The sequence below is a fragment of the Carcharodon carcharias genome, chromosome 33, assembly GCF_017639515.1.
Source record: "Carcharodon carcharias isolate sCarCar2 chromosome 33, sCarCar2.pri, whole genome shotgun sequence".
In the NCBI taxonomy this organism is placed as follows: domain Eukaryota; kingdom Metazoa; phylum Chordata; class Chondrichthyes; order Lamniformes; family Lamnidae; genus Carcharodon; species Carcharodon carcharias.
Genome location: NC_054499.1, coordinates 2466621 through 2489147, shown reverse-complemented (window position 1 = coordinate 2489147; position 22527 = coordinate 2466621). Strand labels below are relative to the sequence as shown.

General features: G+C 55.0%; 1 protein-coding gene across 1 annotated transcript in view; it reads right to left on the bottom strand.

Annotated features, from left to right (window-relative positions):
- LOC121272203 (ephrin-B1-like) overlaps positions 1 to 11515 on the bottom strand; it is a 142410-nt gene extending 130895 nt beyond the window's left edge. The window contains exons 1-2 of the mRNA XM_041178729.1: positions 11495 to 11515; positions 11234 to 11387 (exon numbers count right to left, since the gene is read on the bottom strand). Of these exons, the coding sequence (XP_041034663.1) occupies positions 11234 to 11387; positions 11495 to 11515 (175 nt within the window). The remainder of the gene's footprint in view (positions 1 to 11233; positions 11388 to 11494) is intronic.
- Between the last annotated feature and the right edge of the window lie 11012 nt (positions 11516 to 22527).

Sequence of the window (22527 nt, the reverse complement as noted above, 5' to 3'; positions counted from 1 at the left end):
CCCCCTCTCTCTCTCTCCCCGCAGTCTGTCTCCCCCTCCCCCTCCCCCTCTCTCTCTCTCCCCGCAGTCTGTCTCCCCCTCCCCCTCTCTCTCTCTCCCCGCAGTCTGTCTCCCCCTCCCCCTCCCCCTCTCTCTCTCTCCCCGCAGTCTGTCTCCCCCAGTCCCTCTCTCTCTCTCCCCGCAGTCTGTCTCCCCCAGTCCCTCTCTCTCTCTCCCCGCAGTCTGTCTCCCCCAGTCCCTCTCTCTCTCTCCCCGCAGTCTGTCTCCCCCAGTCCCTCTCTCTCTCTCCCCGCAGTCTGTCTCCCCCAGTCCCTCTCTCTCTCCTGTGGCACTGGCTGAGTGTCCTTTCTCCATTCTGAAGTCTCTCTCAGACACTGACCAGTCTGTAACCAGGATAAAGACACTCCGGGTGTCCCCCAGTGGCAGGGTTAGGGTCAGCTCCTGACTGTGATGCTCCCTCCCTCACACACAAGACTCCAGCTCCTCGAAAGCCCAACCGGTACCAAGTCCCGTTCACTCCCTGTGCTCGCTGCTATACACTGGCTCCTGGTTCACCAACACCTCAGTTAGAAAATACTTATCCTCATTTTCAAACTCCTCCAAGGCCTCACCTCTCCCTATCTCTGTAACCTCCTCCGATCCTGACAACCCTCCCTATCTCTGTAACCTCCTCCAAACCCTACAACCCTCCCTATCTCTGTAACCTCCTCCAACCCCTACAACCCTCCCTATCTCTGTAACCTCCTCCAACCCCTACACCCCTCCCTATCTCTGTAACCTCCTCCAGCCCCTACAACCCTCCCTATCTCTGTAACCTCCTCCAGCCCCTACAACACTCCCTATCTCTGTAACCTCCTCCAGCCCCTACAACCCTCCCTATCTCTGTAACCTCCTCCAGCCCCAACAACCCTCCCTATCTCTGTAACCTCCTCCAGTCCCTACAACCCTACCTATCTCTGTAACCCCCTCCAGCCCCTACAACCCTGTCTATCTCTGTAACCCCCACCAGCCCCTACAACCCTGCCTATCTCTGTAACCTCCTCCAGCCCCTACACTCCTCCCTATCTCTGTAACCTCCTCCAGCCCCTACAACCCTCCGAGATCTCTGCGGTCCTCTAATCCTGGCCTCTTGACCATTCCCCGATTCGCATCGCTCCACCATTGGCGGCCGGGCCTTCAGCTGCCTGGGGGCCGAAGCTTTGGAATTCCCTCCCTAAACCTCTCCCTCTGTCTCTCTCTCTCTCCTCCTTTGAGACGCTCCTTAAAACCGACATCTTCGACAAAACGTTTGATCACCTGTCCTAATATCTCCTCAAGCAACTCCTGGTCAGAGTGAGGCCTGCTTCAGAGTGAGGCCTGGTTCAGAGTGAGGCCTGGTTCAGAGTCAGGCCTGGTTCAGAGTGAGGCCTGGTTCAGAGTGAGGCCTGGTTCAGAGTCAGGCCTGGTCACAGTGAGGCCTGGTTCAGAGTGAGGCCTGGTCCAGAGTGAGGCCTGGTCCAGAGTGAGGCCTGGTTCAGAATGAGGCCTGGTTCAGAGTGAGGCCTGGTCCAGAGTGAGGCCTGGTCCAGAGTGAGGCCTGGTCCAGAGTAAGGCCTGGTCCAGAGTCAGGCCTGGTTCAGAGTGAGGCCTGGTCAGAGTGAGGCCTGGTTCAGAGTGAGGCCTGGTCCAGAGTGAGGCCTGGTTCAGAGTGAGGCCTGGTCAGAGTGAGGCCTGGTCAGAGTCAGGCCTGGTTCAGAGTGAGGCCTGGTTCAGAGTGAGGCCTGGTCAGAGTGAGCCCTGGTTCAGAGTGAGGCCTGGTCAGAGTGAGGCCTGGTTCAGAGTGAGGCCTGGTTCAGAGTGAGGCCTGGTTCAGAGTGAGGCCTGGTTCAGAGTGAGGCCTGGTTCAGAGTGAGGCCTGGTCCAGAGTGAGGCCTGGTTCAGAGTGAGGCCTGGTTCAGAGTCAGGCCTGGTCCGAGTGAGCCTGGTTCAGAGTGAGGCTGGTCAGAGTGAGGCCTGGTTCAGAGTGAGGCCTGGTTCAGAGAGTGAGGCCTGGTTCAGAGTGAGGCCTGGTCCAGAGTGAGGCCTGGTCAGAGTGAGGCCTGGTCCAGAGTGAGGCCTGGTCCAGAGTGAGGCCTGGTCCAGAGTGAGGCCTGGTCAGAGTGAGGCCTGGTTCAGAGTGAGGCCTGGTCCAGAGTGAGGCCTGGTTCAGAGTCAGGCCTGGTTCAGAGTGAGGCCTGGTCAGAGTGAGGCCTGGTTCAGAGTGAGGCCTGGTTCAGAGTCAGGCCTGGTCCAGAGTCAGGCCTGGTTCAGAGTCAGGCCTGGTTCAGAGTCAGGCCTGGTCAGAGTGAGGCCTGGTTCAGAGTGAGGCCTGGTCCAGAGTGAGGCCTGGTCCAGAGTGAGGCCTGGTTCAGAGTGAGGACTGGTCAGAGTGAGGACTGGTCAGAGTGAGGCCTGGTCAGAGTGAGGCCTGGTTCAGAATGAGGCCTGGTTCAGAGTGAGGCCTGGTTCAGAGTGAGGCCTGGTTCAGAGTGAGGCCTGGTCAGAGTGAGCCCTGGTTCAGAGTGAGGCCTGGTCAGAGTGAGGCCTGGTTCAGAGTCAGGCCTGGTTCAGAGTCCAGGCTGGTTCAGAGTCAGGCCTGGTTCAGAGTCAGGCCTGGTTCAGAGTGAGGACTGGTTCAGAGTGAGGACTGGTTCAGAGTGAGGCCTGGTTCAGAGTCAGGCCTGGTTCAGAGTCAGGCCTGGCCAGAGTCAGGCCTGGTTCAGAGTCAGGCCTGGTTCAGAGTCAGGCCTGGTTCAGAGTCAGGCCTGGTCAGAGTCAGGCCTGGTTCAGAGTCAGGCCTGGTTCAGAGTCAGGCCTGGTTCAGAGTCAGGCCTGGTTCAGAGTCAGGCCTGGTCAGAGTGAGGCCTGGTTCAGAGTGAGGCCTGGTTCAGAGTGAGGCCTGGTCCAGAGTGAGGCCTGGTCCAGAGTGAGGCCTGGTCCAGAGTGAGGCCTGGTCAGAGTGAGGCCTGGTTCAGAGTGAGGCCTGGTCAGAGTGAGCCCTGGTCAGAGTGAGCCCTGGTTCAGAGTGAGGCCTGGTCAGAGTGAGGCCTGGTTCAAAGTCAGGCCTGGTTCAGAGTCAGGCCTGGTTCAGAGTCAGGCCTGGTTCAGAGTCAGGCCTGGTTCAGAGTGAGGACTGGTTCAGAGTGAGGCCTGGTTCAGAGTCAGGCCTGGCAAGAGTCAGGCCTGGTTCAGAGTCAGGCCTGGTTCAGAGTGAGGCCTGGTCAGAGTGAGGCCTGGTTCAGAGTGAGGCCTGGTTCAGAGTGAGGCCTGGTCCAGAGTGAGGCCTGGTCCAGAGTGAGGCCTGGTCCAGAGTGAGGCCTGGTCAGAGTGAGGCCTGGTCAGAGTGAGGCCTGGTCAGAGTGAGGCCTGGTCAGAGTGAGGCCTGGTTCAGAGTGAGGCCTGGTTCAGAGTCAGGCCTGGTTCAGAGTGAGCCCTGGTTCAGAGTGAGGCCTGGTCAGAGTGAGGCCTGGTTCAGAGTGAGGCCTGGTTCAGAGTCAGGCCTGGTTCAGAGTCAGGCCTGGTTCAGAGTCAGGCCTGGTCACAGTGAGGCCTGGTTCAGAGTGAGGCCTGGTTCAGAGTGAGGCCTGGTCCAGAGTGAGGCCTGGTCCAGAGTGAGGCCTGGTCCAGAGTGAGGCCTGGTTCAGAATGAGGCCTGGTTCAGAGTGAGCCTGGACCAGAGTGAGCCCCTGGTTCAGATTGAGGCCTGGTCAGAGTGAGGCCCTGGTTCAGAGAGAGGCCCTGGTTTCAGAGTCAGCTGGTTCAGAGTCATGTCTCTGGTTCAGAGTGAGGCCTGATCAGAGTGAGGCCTGGTTCATGAGTGAGGACCTGTTCATAGTCAGTGCCTAACTGTTCCGAGTGAGGCCTTGCCAAGTCAGGCCTGGTTCATAGTGGAGGCCTGGTTCAGAGTGAGGCCTGGTGCAGAGTGAGGCCCTGGATCAGAGTCAGGCCTGGTAACAGAGTCAGGCCTGGTTCAGAGTCAGGCCAGGTCAAGTGAGGCCAGGTTCAGAGTGAGGCCCTGGTTCAAGTGACCTGGTTCAGATCAGGCCAGGTTCAGAAGTACAGCCTTGTTCAGAGTGAGGCCTGGTTCAGAGTGAGGCCTGGTCAGAGTGAGGCCTGGTTCAGAGTGAGGCCTGGTTCAGAGTCAGGCCTGGTTCAGAGTCAGGCCTGGTCAGAGTCAGGCCTGGTTCAGAGTCAGGCCTGGTTCAGAGTCAGGCCTGGTCAGAGTGAGGCCTGGTCCAGAGTGAGGCCTGGTCCAGAGTGAGGCCTGGTTCAGAGTGAGGCCTGGTTCAGAGTGAGGCCTGGTCAGAGTGAGGCCTGGTCAGAGTGAGGCCTGGTCAGAGTGAGGCCTGGTTCAGAGTGAGGCCTGGTCAGAGTGAGCCCTGGTTCAGAGTGAGGCCTGGTTCAGAGTGAGGCCTGGTCAGAGTGAGGCCTGGTTCAGAGTGAGGCCTGGTTCAGAGTCAGGCCTGGTTCAGAGTCAGGCCTGGTTCAGAGTCAGGCCTGGTTCAGAGTCAGGCCTGGTTCAGAGTCAGGCCTGGCCAGAGTCAGGCCTGGTTCAGAGTCAGGCCTGGTTCAGAGTGAGGCCTGGTCAGAGTCAGGCCTGGTTCAGAGTCAGGCCTGGTTCAGAGTCAGGCCTGGTTCAGAGTCAGGCCTGGTCAGAGTCAGGCCTGGTCAGAGTGAGGCCTGGTCAGAGTGAGGCCTGGTTCAGAGTGAGGCCTGGTTCAGAGTGAGGCCTGGTTCAGAGTGAGGCCTGGTCCAGAGTGAGGCCTGGTTCAGAGTGAGGCCTGGTCAGAGTGAGGCCTGGTCAGAGTCAGGCCTGGTTCAGAGTCAGGCCTGGTTCAGAGTGAGGCCTGGTCAGAGTGAGCCCTGGTTCAGAGTCAGGCCTGGTCAGAGTGAGGCCTGGTTCAGAGTGAGGCCTGGTTCAGAGTCAGGCCTGGTTCAGAGTCAGGCCTGGTTCAGAGTGAGGCCTGGTTCAGAGTGAGGCCTGGTTCAGAGTCAGGCCTGGTTCAGAGTCAGGCCTGGTTCAGAGTCAGGCCTGGTTCAGAGTGAGGCCTGGTTCAGAGTGAGGCCTGGTCAGAGTGAGGCCTGGTTCAGAGTCAGGCCTGGTTCAGAGTCAGGCCTGGTCAGAGTGAGGCCTGGTTCAGAGTGAGGCCTGGTTCAGAGTGAGGCCTGGTTCAGAGTCAGGCCTGGTTCAGAGTGAGGCCTGGTTCAGAGTCAGGCCTGGTTCAGAGTCAGGCCTGGTCAGAGTGAGGCCTGGTTCAGAGTGAGGCCTGGTTCAGAGTGAGGCCTGGTTCAGAGTCAGGCCTGGTTCAGAGTCAGGCCTGGTCAGAGTGAGGCCTGGTTCAGAGTGAGGCCTGGTTCAGAGTGAGGCCTGGTTCAGAGTGAGGCCTGGTTCAGAGTCAGGCCTGGTTCAGAGTCAGGCCTGGTTCAGAGTCAGGCCTGGTCAGAGTGAGGCCTGGTTCAGAGTTGAATGGCAGCTCCTCGGGAACACAGCACCGATAATTACATTTGAAAAGCTCGCCAAGTTAATCATGAACTATAAACAAATACCAAATTGATTATTTTTTCCGCAATTTGTGTTTGGAAAGGAGAAGAAACAGTTGATGAAATGTCTGTCCCCGTGGTAACCAGCCTGACAGATCATGTGCCGTGACGATAAATCATTCCCGACAGACGGCCAGGCTCCTGCATTACCTCCAGAATGAATCCGGGGAATTCACCTGCTTCCTGTCAGGGATCGAGATCGGAGAGGCGGACAAAGGCACAGGGAGCGAGACTGGTTGGAAAGTGCTATTCATAAAGCCGGTGAGCGGCCTTCACCAGCGCTGTAAGCTTTTCTTTACTCTTTCATGAGATGTGGGCATCGCTGGCAAGGCCAGCATTTGTTGCCCATCCCTAATTACCCTCCAACTGAGTGTCTCGCTCGACCGTTTCAGGGGGAAGTTAACGGTCAACCGCATCGCTGTGGGTCCGGAGTCACGTGTAGGGCCAGACCGGGTAAGGAGGGCAGATTTCTTTCCCTAAAGGGACATTAGTGACCCAGATGGGCTTTTACAACAAATCGATGATAGTCTCACGGTCACCGTCACTGAGATTAGCTTTCCATTCCAGATTTTATCAATTAAATTTTTTATTCTTTGAATTTAAATTTCACCAGTTGCCGTGGTGGGGGTTGAACCCACGTCCCCAGAGAACTGGCCCGAGCCTCTGGATCACCAGTCCAGCGCCATTACCACTCCGGCAGCATCTCCCCAACACTGACGCTACTGTCGACCGGGAAACTCGAGTCCGGACAGATTGGTGACGGGCTCAGAGGGGCACAGACCCTCCTCCTGGTCACGAGGTCACAGATTCAAGACCCATTCCAGAAGGTAGGGCACAAAACCCAGGCCGACATTCCCACTGTGGTACTGAGGGAGTGCTGCACTGTCGGAGGGTCAGTACTGAGGGAGTGCCGCCCTGTCGGAGGGTCAGTACTGAGGGAGTGCTGCACTGTCAGAGAGTCAGTACTGAGGGAGTGCTGCACTGTCAAAGGGTCAGTACTGAGGGAGTGCCGCACTGTCGGAGGGTCAGTACTGAGGGAGTGCCGCACTGTCGGGGGTTCAGTACTGAGGGAGCACTGCACTGTCGGGGGGTCAGTACTGAGGGAGTGCCGCACTGTCGGGGGGTCAGTACTGAGGGAGTGCCGCACTGTCGGGGGGTCAGTACTGAGGGAGTGCTGCACTGTCGGAGGGTCAGTACTGAGGGAGTGCCGCACTGTCAGGGGGTCAGTACTGAGGGAGTGCCGCACTGTCGGAGGGTTAGTACTGAGGGAGTGCTGCACTGTCAGAGGGTCAGTACTGAGGGAGTGCCGCACTGTTGGAGGGTCAGTACTGAGGGAGTGCCGCACTGTCGGAGGTTCAGTACTGAGGGAGCACTGCACTGTCGGGGGGGTCAGTACTGAGGGAGTGCCGCACTGTCGGGGGGTCAGTACTGAGGGAGTGCCGCACTGTCGGGGGGTCAGTACTGAGGGAGTGCTGCACTGTCGGAGGGTCAGTACTGAGGGAGTGCCGCACTGTCGGGGGTCAGTACTGAGGGAGTGCCGCACTGTCGGAGGGTTAGTACTGAGGGAGTGCTGCACTGTCAGAGGGTCAGTACTGAGGGAGTGCCGCACTGTTGGAGGGTCAGTACTGAGGGAGTGCTGCACTGTCGGAGGGTCAGTACTGAGGGAGTGCCGCACTGTCAGGGGGTCAGTACTGAGGGAGTGCCGCACTGTCGGAGGGTTAGTACTGAGGGAGTGCTGCACTGTCAGAGGGTCAGTACTGAGGGAGTGCCGCACTGTTGGAGGGTCAGTACTGAGGGAGTGCTGCACTGTCAGAGGGTCAGTACTGAGGGAGTGCCGCACTGTCGGAGGGTCAGTACTGAGGGAGCACCGCACTGTCAGAGGGTCAGTACTGAGGGAGTGCCGCACTGTTGGAGGGTCAGTACTGAGGGAGTGCCGCACTGTCGGAGGGTCAGTACTGAGGGAGTGCTGCACTGTTGGAGGGTCAGTACTGAGGGAGTGCCGCACTGTTGGAGGGTCAGTACTGAGGGAGTGCCGCACTGTCAGAGGGTCAGTACTGAGGGAGTGCTGCACTGTCGGAGGGTCAGTACTGAGGGAGTGCCGCACTGTCGGAGGGTCAGTACTGAGGGAGTGCTGCACTGTTGGAGGGTCAGTACTGAGGGAGTGCCGCACTGTTGGAGGGTCAGTACTGAGGGAGTGCCGCACTGTCGGAGGGTCAGTACTGAGGGAGTGCTGCACTGTTGGAGGGTCAGTACTGAGGGAGTGCCGCACTGTTGGAGGGTCAGTACTGAGGGAGTGCCGCACTGTCAGAGGGTCAGTACTGAGGGAGTGCTGCACTGTCGGAGGGTCAGTACTGAGGGAGTGCCGCACTGTCGGAGGGTCAGTACTGAGGGAGTGCTGCACTGTTGGAGGGTCAGTACTGAGGGAGTGCCGCACTGTTGGAGGGTCAGTACTGAGGGAGTGCCGCACTGTCAGAGGGTCAGTACTGAGGGAGTGCCGCACTGTCAGAGGGTCAGTACTGAGGGAGTGCCGCACTGTTGGAGGGTCAGTACTGAGGGAGTGCCGCACTGTCAGAGGGTCAGTACTGTGGGAGTGCTGCACTGTCGGAGGGTCAGTACTGAGGGAGTGCCGCACTGTCGGAGGGTCAGTACTGAGGGAGTGCTGCACTGTTGGAGGGTCAGTACTGAGGGAGTGCTGCACTGTCGGAGGGTCAGTACTGAGGGAGTGCCGCACTGTCGGAGGGTCAGTACTGAGGGAGTGCTGCACTGTCAGAGGGTCAGTACTGAGGGAGTGCTGCACTGTTGGAGGGTCAGTACTGAGGGAGTGCCGCACTGTCAGAGGGTCAGTACCGAGGGAGTGCTGCACTGTTGGAAGGTCAGTACTGAGGGAATGCCGCACTGTTGGAGGCGTGATCTTTTGATTGAAACATTAAGCGGAGACCCAGGCTGACTCCTCAGTTGGATGTAAAAGTTCCAACAGTACCAGCTGTTCATTGAATATTGAGCGCTTCACAGTCTGGAAAGCAGCTCAGGACATTCGGAGGATGGGGACGGTGCCAGCAAAATGCAAGTCAGTCTTTGCTGTTGCTGGGGAGACCGACCTCTGCGTTAATCCCGGAGGTAGCGGCATTCAGCCCGGGATTCGGGGGAACAGGGGGCTGTACGGATGTGTGACCCCCTCCTCGCGTGAGAAAGAGGGCAGGTTCTTAGCTCCTCCAAAAAGCACACGGGTCGAGGGGCGAGGGTCGAGGGCAGTGACGCCGATGTCCAGCGATTCTTTAACCATTGAGAAGACTTTTGTGTGGAGGCTGTGCGATCCCAGAGGCTGTGTATCACCTCGAGAGAGAGAGAGAGAGGCACGAGTGAACAGACAAGGAAAATGAGCTCTCTGCTCTGCGAGGGTTCAGCTACTGGGTCGCTGCACAAGATTAACTGCAATTTGGTTGGAATGGCAGCAGAATCTCTTTATACCCTGCTCATCGACCCCTCCTTCTCTCCCCTCCCCCCAGTCCACGGGGACCCAGCTGTTTAATAACCATTTTACTGAGAAGGAAAATGAATTTCCATGACAACCTATGCATCTGCAATTTGCAGCTTTATTTATTCAGCTTATAAATACAACCCTGTGACCCTCCACTAGTAACTGTTAAACATCACTCAGTGGCATTGGCTTCAAATCTTTCTCAGATCGAGACTATCGCACTCTCCCTTGGTGCAGTCGAGGGAGCTGAGAGAATGGGGCAATGTGACCAGGCCAGAGAGAGGGGACAGGGCCTTTCCTACGTCTCCTTATTTCATGTCCATTTTAGAATGGGAGAGAGGGAGAGAGGGAGGGAGAGAGAGAGAGAGACCCCTCCCATGGACCACCCTCACATGTTTTCAACTATCTCCTGTCAACCGGCATGTGTCGTGAGGAGTCAGTAACAGTTTCTCCGATTAACCCAAGTAGCCACAGAATCACAACTCAGTAACCAGATCGCCTGTCAGTAAATCTGTAGATCCATTAAGATCAATCAGGAATACAAACCCCTTCCCTGTCCCACTGTACACAATCCCAATGGCCCCAAACCCCTTCCCATTCACTCCCACTGTACACAATCCCAATGGCCCCAAACCCTTTCCCGTTCACTCCCACTGTACACAATCCCAATGGCCCCAAACCCTTTCCCGTTCACTCCCACTGTACACAATCCCAATGGCCCCAAACCCTTTCCCGTTCACTCCCACTGTACACAATCCCAATGGACCCAAACCCTTTCCCGTTCACTCCCACTGTACACAATCCCAATGGCCCCAAACCCCTTCCCGTTCACTCCCACTGTACACAATCCCAATGGACCCAAACCCCTTCCCATTCACTCCCACTGTACACAATCCCAATGGACCCAAACCCTTTCCCGTTCACTCCCACTGTACACAATCCCAATGGCCCCAAACCCTTTCCCGTTCACTCCCACTGTACACAATCCCAATGGACCCAAACCCCTTCCCATTCACTCCCACTATACACAATCCCAATGGACCCAAACCCCTTCCCATTCACTCCCACTGTACACAATCCCAATGGACCCAAACCCCTTCCCATTCACTCCCACTGTACACAATCCCAATGGACCCAAACCCCTTCCCATTCACTCCCACTGTACACAATCCCAACAGACCCAAACCCCTTCCCATTCACTCCTACTGTACACAATCCCAATAGACCCAAACCCCTTCCCATTCACTCCCACTGTACACAATCCCATTGGACCCAAACCCCTTCCCATTCACTCCCACTGTACACAATCCCAATGGACCCAAACCCCTTCCCATTCACTCCTACTGTACACAATCCCAATGGACCCAAACCCCTTCCCATTCACTCCCACTGTACACAATCCCAATGGACCCAAACCCCTTCCCATTCACTCCCACTGTACACAATCCCAACAGACCCAAACCCCTTCCCATTCACTCCCACTGTACACAATCCCAATGGACCCAAACCCCTTCCCATTCACTCCCACTGTACACAATCCCAACAGACCCAAACCCCTTCCCATTCACTCCCACTGTACACAATCCCAATGGACCCAAACCCCTTCCTATTCACTCCCACTGTTCACAATCCCATTGGACCCAAACCCCTTCCCATTCACTCCCACTGTACACAATCCCAATGGACCCAAACCCCTTCCCATTCACTCCCACTGTACACAATCCCATTGGACCCAAACCCCTTCCCATTCACTCCCACTGTTCACAATCCCATTGGACCCAAACCCCTTCCCATTCACTCCCACTGTACACAATCCCAACAGACCCAAACCCCTTCCCATTCACTCCCACTGAGCACAATCCTGACGATTCCAAACTCTTTCCTCTGATCCAGATGCCCAGACGCTAGTGAACTGTCAGCCAAACAACAAGTGTTCTGTCCCCAACACCAACATGTGGGAGGCTGGAGCTTTGTCAGGGACACTGAACACACCAAGGACCCCCATTGCTCCCCTCCCCCATGGTATGCAGGAACTGTGGGGAGAGTGGGGCAGAGAGTAGGTCCAGGGCATGACAGTGCCAGGATGTGTTGCCCACCCACCGTCTTGGCTGAGGTCTGGATTTGGCACAGGATGACCTCAGGGAAACACCACCAATGGCTGTCCAGCCCACACTGAGCCTGTGAAGAGGTTTGTACCGCTGGGGCTGTCTGCTGGTGATCCCATGGGGAAGTGTGCGGAACCACACACTGCCACCGCTACAGAGTCTTTCCCTACCTCGGCACTTCCCCAAAGTGCCTCACAGCCGTTGCTGTACTTTGAGGCGTGGTCCCTGTTGTAAATGTAGGAAAACTGTGTACAGCAAGATCCCACAAACAGCAGCGTGATAATGAGTACTGTACTAGTGGTGTTGGCTGTGGGAGAAATATTGACCCCAGGACACCGGGGGGGGAACTCACCTCCGCTTCTTTAAAATCCATATGGGAACAACACTAGGATTTTGGAGCAGGAGGAGGCCATTCAGCCCCTTTAGCCTGCTCTGCTAGTCGATAAGATCATGGCTGATTGGGATGTGGTCTCAGCTCCACTTTCCTGTCTGTCCCCATAACCCTGGACTCCCTTGTCGATCAAAAATCTGTCCAAATCAGCCTCGAATATACTCACAGACCCAGCCTCCACTGCTCTCCAGGGAAGAGAATTCCACAGACAAATGACCCTCCTAGAGAAAGAATTCCTCCTCACCTCCGTCTTAAATGGGATACAACTTATTTTTAAACTGTGCCCCCGAGTTCTAGACTCTCCTAGAAGAGGAAACATCCTCCCAGTATTCACCCCATCAAGGTCCAAAAGGGTGGAGAGGAAATCAACCTCAGAGTGATCATAAAGATGGACCATCCGACAGTGCGGCAATCCCTCAGCACTGACTCTCCTCTGGAAGGCCAGAAATAGTCGATGATTAGTCCCAGGGTGAAGGGTGCCATCCTCTGCTGAATCACCGGGGAGTGTGGTTACAGTAATGTCTGGGGAGTGTGGTTAGAGTAATATCTGGGGTGTGTGGTTACAGTGATGTCTGGGGAGTGTGGTTAGAGTAATATCTGGGGTGTGTGGTTACAGTAATGTCTGGGGAGTGCGGTTAGAGTAATGTTTGGGGAGTGCGGTTAGAGTCATGTCTGGGGAGTGCGGTTACAGTAATGTCCGGGGAGTGCGGTTAGAGTAATGACCGGGGTGTGTGGTTACAGTAATGTCCGGGCTGTGTGGTTACAGTAATGTCCGGGCTGTGCGGTTACAGTAACGTCCGGGGAGTGTGGTTACAGTAATGTCCGGGGAGCGTGGTTACAGTACTGTCCGGGGTGTGCAGTTACAGTAATGTCCGGGGAGTGCGGTTACAGTAATGTCAGGGGTGTGCGGTTAGAGTAATGTCCGGGGAGTGTGGTTACAGTAATGTCCGGGGAGTGCGGTTACAGTAATGTCCGGGGTGTGCAGTTAGAGTAATGTCCGGGGAGTGTGGTTACAGTAATGTCCGGGGAGTGCGGTTACAGTAATGTCCGGGGTGTGCGGTTAGAGTAATGTCCGGGGAGTGCGGTTACAGTAATGCCCGGGGAGTGCGGTTACAGTAATGTCAGGACGAGTGCGGTTACAGTAATGTCCGGGGTGTGCGGTTAGAGTAATGTCCGGGGAGTGTGGTTACAGTAATGTCCGGGGAGTGCGGTTACAGTAATGTCCGGGGAGTGCGGTTACAGTAATGTCCGGGGAGCGTGGTTACAGTAATGTCCGGGGTGTGCGGTTAGAGTAATGTCCGGGGAGCGTGGTTACAGTAATGTCCGGGGAGTGCGGTTACAGTAATGTCCGGGGAGTGTGGTTACAGTAATGTCCGGGGAGTGCGGTTACAGTAATGTCCGGGGAGCGTGGTTACAGTAATGTCCGGGGTGTGCAGTTAGAGTAATGTCCGGGGAGCGTGGTTACAGTAATGTCCGGGGAGTGCGGTTACAGTAATGTCCGGGGTGTGCGGTTACAGTAATGTCCGGGGAGCGTGGTTACAGTAATGTCCGGGGTGTGCAGTTAGAGTAATGTCCGGGGAGCGTGGTTACAGTAATGTCCGGGGAGTGCGGTTACAGTAATGTCCGGGGTGTGCGGTTACAGTAATGTCCGGGGAGTGTGGTTACAGTAATGTCCGGGGTGTGTGGTTACAGTAATGTCCGGGGTGTGCGGTTAGAGTAATGTCCGGGGTGTGCGGTTAGAGTAATGTCCGGGGAGTGTGGTTACGGTAATGTCCGGGGAGTGCGGTTACGGTAATGTCCGGGGTGTGTGGTTACAGTAATGTCCGGGGAGTGCGGTTACAGTAATGTCCGGGGTGTGCGGTTACAGTAATGTCCGGGGAGTGTGGTTACAGTAATGTCCGGGGTGTGCGGTTACAGTAATGTCCGGGGTGTGCGGTTACAGTAATGTCCGGGGAGTGCGGTTACAGTAATGTCTGGGGAGTGCGGTTACAGTAATGTCCGGGGTGTGCGGTTAGAGTAATGTCCGGGGAGTGTGGTTACAGTAATGTCCGGGGAGTGCGGTTACAGTAATGTCCGGGGAGTGCGGTTACAGTAATGTCTGGGGAGTGTGGTTACAGTAATGTCCGGGGTGTGCGGTTAGAGTAATGTCCGGGGAGTGTGGTTACAGTAATGTCCGGGGAGCGTGGTTACAGTAATGTCCGGGGAGTGCGGTTACAGTAATGTCCGGGGTGTGCGGTTAGTGTAATGTCCGGGGAGTGCGGTTACAGTAATGTCCGGGGAGTGCGGTTACTCTAATGTCCGGGGAGTGCGGTTACAGTAATGTCAGTAAATTCACACATTATCGATGGGCTGCATCAGACCAAGGTCAAGTCTCCCTGTTCTAAAATCCAATCGCATCGCTCCTGCTAGTTCAGCAACTCATTGGCTGATTGGTCTGCCAATTGCCTCATGAGAGGTCAGGTTAGCCAATCATTGTCATGTTTAGCTTGGTTAGCCAACAACTCAATGGGCCTCTTCCCTTCCCCTCCACTCTTTCCTTCCCCCTCCCTCATACCCCTCAACCCTACTGCTTCATGCTCCACCCTCTCCCCTTCCTCCTCCTCCTTACCCCCCCTCCCCTTATCCCTCCCCCTCCCTCAACTTTCTCCCTTCCTCCACCATCCTCCCCTTTCCCCCTCCCCCTTCCACCTTCACCCTCCACCATCCCCCCTTCCCCTTACCCCTCCCCCTTCTACTTTCCCCCTCCCTCTCTCCCTCCACCTTCTTTCTTCTCCTCCATGTCCACCTCTGCCCTCTCTCTCCCTTCCACCTTCTTCCTTTCCCTCCACCTTCCCCTTTCCCCCTCACCCTTCAACCCTCCCTTTTCCCCCTCCCCCTCCCCCTCTCCTCCCCCTCCACCTCCCCCCTCAACCCTCCCCTTCCCCTTACCCCTCAACCCTCCCCTTTCCATCTTCACCCCCTACCTTCCATCTTCACCCTCCACCCTCCCCTTTCCCCCTCACCCTCTCCTCCCCCCTCCACCTCCCCCCTCAACCCTCCCCCTCCCCTTACCCCTCAACCCTTCCCTTTCCATCTTCACCCTCTACCTTCCATCTTCACCCTCCACCCTCCCCTTTACCCCTCCCCTCCCCCCTCCACCTTCCTTCTTGCTCTCCACCTTCCCCCTCAACCCTCCCCTTACCCCTCAACCCTCCCCTTTCCATCTTCACCCTCAACCTTCCCCCTCCCCTTACCCCTCAACCCTCCCCTTTCCATCTTCACCCTTAACCCTCCCTCTCCCCTTACCCCTCAACCCTCCCCTTTCCATCTTCACCCTCAACCCTCCCTCTCCCCTTACCCCTCAACCCACCCCTTTCCATCTTCACCCTCAACCCTCCCCCTCCCCTTACCCCTCAACCCTCCCCTTTCCATCTTCACCCTCAACCCTCCCCCTCCCCTTACCCCTCAACCCTCCCCTTTCCATCTTCACCCTCCCCCTTTCCTCTCCCCTCCACCTTCCTCCTTGCCCTCCACCCTCCCCCTCCCCTCCACCTTCCTCCTTGCCCTCCACTCTCCCCCTCCATCTTCCTCCTTCCCCTCGACCCTCCTCCTCCACCTTTCTCCTTTCCTTCCACCCTCCCCCTCCCCTCCACCTTCCTCCTTCCCCTCCACCCTCCCACTCCACCTCCCCCTCTCGAGGGCACCTGGCTCTTGACAGGAGACAATCGCACAGACCCTGAGTGTATTCAAGCGGCCAATACACTGGTGTCCAGTTTTGATTTGTTCCCTAGGATGAACAAACCTGTTCTGGGCGGGGGGGAGGGGGTGGCGGTGGGATTCCTGCGAGGGGAGGCTGAATAGAAAGGCTCTATATTCCCCAGAATTTCGAAGAATCAGAGCTGATCTCGTGGAAGCAAATTAACATTTCGAAGGCACTTGATAGGGTTGATGCTGAGGGGTTGTTCCCCCACTCACCCCGCTCCCAGCCGGAGAATCTAGGACAGACTCTCAGGAATTGGGCTCAGTGGCTTTGGAGACATTTCTTTGCTCAGAAGGTTGTGGAAACTTTGGAATTCTCCAATCCAGGCAGCTGTGGATTTCGGGCACTAAAGGGAATCGAGAGACATGGGGATAGGTGGGAAAGCAGAGTTCAGGTAGAAGATCTTATTTAATGGCACAGAGTGTTTGAGGGGCTGAATGGCCTTCTCCTGCTCCTGTTTTTTTTATATTCTTGGGTAACACTTGACCCTGCTTACACACTGCACGCTCCTGTCGTTCACTGGTGAAATGCCCAGGTGACACCCAGATGACTGGTGAACTGTTCCTGTCTCTAGAGTCCGAGATGGAGAAAGCACTGATACAGTTGCAGGGAGGAGTCTTTAGACAAGGAACCTAATGGTAGATCCCAGTGTTAAGGCAAAGCCCCTCTATCCACATTGGAACCAGAACGAGGACAGAAACAAGATCAGGAGCCCGAGGTTAATGGGAGGCAGGGACTCAGCTGTATGATGCGATTTCTCATGTCACAGCCCAGCAGCACCAGCCGCAGAACCAAACCGATCTTCAGGTCTTTCCCTGATCGATTTGTTCTTCAGGTTAGGGTCAATACTAGCTCAATACGCCACAATACCTCATGAAGTGGCCTGGTAACAGGAGGCCATTTAACACCTCAAGGCTGCTGTGCTCCTTAGATCGTGGCTGACCTGTGACATTGCAGCATCTGGGGGTTAGGTCTGCTCTTGATGCCGTGACCCTCCAACCTCAAGAACAAACAGAAAATGAATCCTGTTGAAAAGGGAGGCATGTTGCTGAAGCTTTTCGTCTGGCACTCATCAGGACAAACACAAGAATGGCAAATTTCAAATCATCACACAACAATTTACAATGCTGGGGAAAAGGCAAGTCAACTCTGATTGGCTGGCAAGTCAACTCTGATTGGCCAGCAAGTCAACTCTGATTGGCCGGCAAGTCAACCCTGATTGGCCGGCAAGTCAACCCTGATTGGCCGGCAAGAAAACCCTGATTAGCCGGCAAGAAAACTCTGACTGGCCGGCAAGTCAACTCTGACTGGCCGGCAAGTCAACTCTGAGTGGCCGGCAAGAAAACTCTGATTGGCCGGCAAGAAAACTCTGACTGGCCGGCAAGTCAACTCTGATTGGCCGGCAAGAAAACTCTGACTGGCTGGCAAGTCAACTCTGATTGGCCGGCAAGAAAACTCTGATTGGCTGAGGCATTGCCAAGGAGAAAGCAACAGGGAACTATAGACCCAGGTAATTGAAAAACAGCGCAAAGCTTGGACAAGTTCCTTTTGCTCGCAGAGAGCGGGTCGCTGAGTATGAATATATGTTGCTTCCAGAAATCATAAATGGACTACGATACGAGCTTAACTGACTATCTTAAATCAGCTGTTAGTGTAGCTATTAGCGCACTCGGGGCTGTTCAGCGAGTGCTGTCCGATCATGGAATAAGATCTAACCGCAGGGCTTTCGCGAGCGCAAGCTGGTTGAGTACGGCCTATACTCTGCCTGTATTGAATAGCCCGAGGGAACGTGCTGTTTGACGCCATCAGCCTTTCACTGCGAGGTACAGCCCACCGAGCAGAAAATAGAAGCAAATATTCCACCATCTGGTGATGCTCCAGCAGTCGGGGGTGGGGGGGGTGGAGAGAGACCACATTGCGATGAATTCCTCACACCAGGGGAGGGCTGCAGTTCCTCATTTGCTCCGTGAGTGAAGTGCTTTTTAAGCTGTTAATAACCATTCAAGGCTTTGATTTCCTTCAATAGTAAATAATATTTCACCGGAGCGAATGCCGAACTTGGCTAAGCGACAATAATGAGCATAAACCCTTGAGCCTGTCACAAGATGACCGAGTGGAGGAGATTGATGATAATCAGTTAGCCTCTGGGCCCCTTCTCTTGCTGGCCAGACTCAAATAGGTGTGGACTGACCCTAGGAGCGAGGGCCACGTTCCCCTGGAGGGGAGGGAGGGAGGTAGAAGACACGCCTGGAATTCAGAGGAGGAAGACAAGACCCAGGAAGGTGAGAAGACCCGAGAGGAGAAACGAATTAGAGAAAGAACTCCAGCCGCATGTGGTTGGCAGGTAAGAGACGGAACGCTGGTGTATCTCAAACTAGTTCAAATCCAGCTCCCTCCCCTCCCTCTCCATTAAAAATGTTCAAAGGTGGGGATTTTCAGAAAGGAAAGACCCGGCATTGCCAAGCCAAGGAACCAGAAATGAATAAATTACAGATAAAAACGGAAAATGCCGGGGAAAGCTATGGCAGCAACTATGGGAGAGAGAAACAAGAGTTAACGCTTCAAAACCCAACTGGACTCTCCTGCAGAGCTGGGACATCTTCTGCGCTCATAGTAACCGTCAGGTTCCCTACACTGGGAGAGAGCTCAGAGAACGACGTAGTGAGTTAAAGTCTTCCCTTGCTGCGCACATGCCAGGAGCAGAACCATGAATCAGTCTTCCCTTGCACAAGCCAGGGTTCACCAATCATCTGGTGGTGGTGGTGGTGGGGGGTGGGGGTTGGGGTCATACAATGTTCCGTCTGGTGCAGGGGCACACTCAGTCTGTCCGCTGAACCGACTGAATCCCGCTTGAACGGGGCAAGCACAGGATCAGACCCAACACCTGCCCCTTCTCACCGGGATATGGGCGACGCTGGCTACGCCCCAACATTTTGAACCCCAGCTTTACAGAATTACTGCTGAAAAAAGACTTTTTTTTTGGTTGAAGCTTTTCGTCTCGCACTCATCAGGACAACTTGCAATATCATCAAATGTCAAGAGAACAACAATCGATACCGCTTGTGAAGAGAGTGCTGATTGGTTAGCAAGTGGACCGGGTTGGTTGAGGCATTGCCATGGGCAATGCATCAGTTGATGGTGACTGACAGTTAACTGACAAGCATTGTTTGAAATTTAAACCAGACATCTTGACTCTGATTGGTCAAGGCACTGCCCTGAAGAATGAACCAACGAATGGCTGTCACTTACTTTGTTTAACTGAAACAGGCGCACTGTGCGTACATGTTCTTTCTGTCTGCAAAAAACAAAGAATCATAGACTTTATAGAATCAAAGAATGACAGGCACAGGAGGAGGACATTTGGCCCATTGTGCCAGTACTAACCCCTTTGAAAGAGCTACCCAATTAGCCTCACACCCCCGATTCTTTCCCCCATAGCCCTGAAAGTATTAATCCAATTCCCTGTTGAAAGTTCCTGTTGAATCTGCTTCCACCGCCCTTTCAGGCAGCGCCTTCCAGATCACAATAACTCGCTGTGTAAATAAACCTTCCCCTCTGGTTCTTTTCCCGATTCTCTTCAATCTGTGTCCCTCTGGTTACCAACCCTCCTGCCACTGGAAACAGTTTCTCCTGATTTCCTCTATCCAAAGCCCCTCATGATTTTGAACGCCTCGATTCAATCTCCCCCTTAACCTTCTCTGCTCTGAGGAGAACAATCCCGGCTTCTCCACAGGCTGAGATAGAGTCTGTGGTCATTGTCTTGTTGAATTCCTCACAGCCTTGGTGCTCCCACGAGACTCATTGTGATGAGAACCCAGTGGCCTGGTAAACCACTGAGACAAGGATTTGGGGCCTTGTAACTCAGGCCTGAGGGAATGCACCTCAGCCACAAGTCAGGAGATTCTGAGCAGCAGAAAAAAAAATCCATTATTTAAAAAAAATCTTATTCTGAAAAGCGAAGATAGAGATGTAGGTGGAAAGGTTAATGGTTTGACTGCTGAGGGGGAAGGAGACGATGAGACAATCTGCCAGTAAACTTCAACGAATTAGATGAATTTAGGTCACTGATTCTGGTTACATTGGGTGACAGTTTGAGAGGAGAATGTGCATTCTCCAGAAATTAACTCTTCACTGAACCATGAGTGGTCTAATAGCAGAGAAATTAAAGAGGTATCTAAACTCCTGCTCTGTACCTGTCCCGGGAGTGTTTGATGGGGACAGTGTAGAGGGAGATTTACTCTGTATCTAACCCCGTGCTGTACCTGCCCTGGGAGTGTTTGATGGGGACAGTGTAGAGGGGGCTTTACTCTGTATCTAACCCCGTGCTGTACCTGTCCTGGGAGTGTTTGATGGGGACAGTGTAGAGGGAGCTTTATTTTGTATCTAACCCTGTGCTTTACCTGTCCTGGGAGTGTTTGATGGTGACAGTGTAGAGAGAGCTTTACTCTGTATCTAACCCCGTGCTGTACCTGTCCTGGAAGTGTTTGATTTTTATTTGATAGCCTCCTGATTTGCTGAGTTTAAGGTGATCAGTCTGTAGAGGGGACACCGATTGTTAATGTGCAGCATGGTTTGTGCATAAGGGTTTTTATTGGGGTCAGGGGGGTCAGCGTTCATGTTGTGCCTCCCTCAGTACCCAGCTGCCCGAGGGTACTGATGACCCTACAGGCTGACTGAATTCCAGAGGGATGTTAACAGTGAGCTGACCCTTGCTGAGTCCCAGAGACCCCCCCCCGCCCCCCACACCACCCCTCCATGGGCTTTGTGGTAATAGTGCACTCTCGATGAATCTCATGTGGAGTGCCTGTTGTCTGTCAACTGAACCCTCAATGTCTAACAACCCAACACTGCCTTGGCCTCATTTACCAATTAGCGTTTGATGCGAACAGTATGAAGGGACCTTTGCCCCATAATGTGTGTCATCATCCACTTCCCCAATTACTGCCCCCCACCAACACACAGAACGCCAATGGACTCAGGCCCAAACTCCGACATCAACAGTCTAACTTCTCCTGACAAAGTAAATGCAGAACCCTACTCGAAGCATGAACTGTTCCAATTACCTCATTCTAAATGTAGGCTCGGAGAGGGGGAACTTGCACATGGGATTCAGATTGAATGTCAGTAATGGCCCTGAGAATAGGCAGACCGAGTTGGAAATGACTGACCGGGTTCATGGTACGAGACTCGGAATCAGGTTCAGGTTATCGTAACCTTGATCCAATTGAAAATTCTCACCATTCACCCGCATCAACACTTACATAGCGCCACACCACCCAAAATCCCCCTGGATATCCCCCCGCCCCCCGGTAACTCAGCCAGCTGCATCTCCCCCTGGTGAACATTGCCCTTACTGAGCACCACCCTGACATCCTGGGGGCAGCAGTGACCCCCGCTCCCGCCCCCCTCCCACTACCCCGCACCCCCCGCCCCCTCCTCAACGGACATCACCAAAAACAGGTCGCCTGGCCATTTCCACATCGCCGCTGGTGGGATCGTGCTGTGCACTGGCTGCCCGCCTCATCACAGCAGCGGCCAGGCTTCGAAAAGTGCCTCACTGGCCGTCGGCACTTTTGGGGGACGTCCTGAGGATGTGAATGGCGCTATAGGAATGCAAGTCCCGCGCGCCGCTCTCTCTCTCTCTCTCTCTCTGAGAATTCACTCACCCTCCGGCGGGGGTGGGGCTCATTGACTCACGTTTGGGGATGAGGATCTCGGCTTTTCATCCAAATCCCCCTCCCCCCCACCGAGACCCTCCCTCCCGTGTCCAACCAACAGCTTTGTTCCAGAGAATCTAATGTTAACCCATGAGCTGCCAATCCAAGGTGCTGTCTATTCGCCAATGACCCACCTCCCCAAGTGTCAGGGTCAGTACTGACCCCCGGACCGACGCCTCCACTCATTTACCCTATTGCTGCCGGCCCTGGGATCTTACTGTGCCTGTTTCCCTACAAAAAGCATCTGCTCTTCAGAAGGCGCTTCACTGGCTGCGAGACACTTTGTCACCCCCACCCCCACCATCAGCCCCGGATTTTCCAGCAATGTCCTGGGATCCTGAGCACGAGCGAGGCGCTTCCTGTGGAGTGCCCCAGGCTCCTTTGAGGACAGGTTATTGAACGCAGACACAGGAGGCCAACCTGCCCTTTGAGTCTGCCCCACTCACAGCTGATCTGTATATTCACTCCTTGGCTCCGTAACCCTTCATCCCCTTTCCCAACAATCAATCCCGGCTTTGAAATTTCCAGTACGTAGAATAACAGACACCCGGAAATGGACCTGTATCTCCCCCTCAAGCCTTGACAGCCTTTTGCAAGGGGTGGGCGGTGGGGGGTGGGGGGTAGAGTTCCAGATTCCCGCTCCCCTCTGTGTGGGCTCCTATTTGAAGGTCCTTCCCCCCTCCCCGTGTTCCGGACGCACCCCCCCCACCACCGGCGACCAGAGGAAATAGTCTCTCTCGATCGACCCTACCGAATCTGTTAATCATCTCAAACCCCTCGATTAGATCACCCCTTAACCTTCTCCAGTCGAGGGAGTGCAGGTCTCTACTTTATCTCTATTCTAATTCTACTTAAACAGAATTACAGTGACTGCAAAGCACAGCAGGTGGCCATTTGGCCCATCGGGCTGTGCTGGTTCTTTCAAAGCACTATCCAATTCGCCTCGCTCCCCCTGCCGGTGTTTCCACTCCACTCCAGCCTCTTCCCCCCCGACCCCCCCAAACCCTCTCACCCGTCTACTCCTTTCTCCCTCATGTGTTCATCCAGCTTCCCCTTTAAGTGAGCCTGTATATTCCGATAGGGAAGTGAACGAGGATGACGTCTGGCAGTTTCTGGTGGTGGGATGAGGGAGGGCCCCTCGGTTTAAGGCCAGGCTATCCCTCTGCTTCCCCGTCAAGGCCTTCTCCAGCTACAGCCCAGTAACAAACGTCCACACTCGAAGGTGGTTCTGTTAATAAGGTTATAGCTGACAATCTCAGAAGCATGGCGAGTTGCAGAAGGCGCTATTGTCAAAGGACAGGATGGGGGAGCTGGGGGGTGTGGGGTGGGTGGTGGGGGGGAGAGAAGGGAGTGTGGTGATGGAGGGGGAGTGGGAGAGTGCAGAGGGGGAGTGAGGAATCATTTCTGTCTCATTGTGGGGGAGGTGGGCAAACCCAGGTGAGAATTTGCATCAGCTTAGGACAGGGGGGGGGGAAACAGGACGAGATGGGGGAGATGGTCCTGGCGTCTGAGTGGGGGGGGGGGGTGGGTGGAGACCG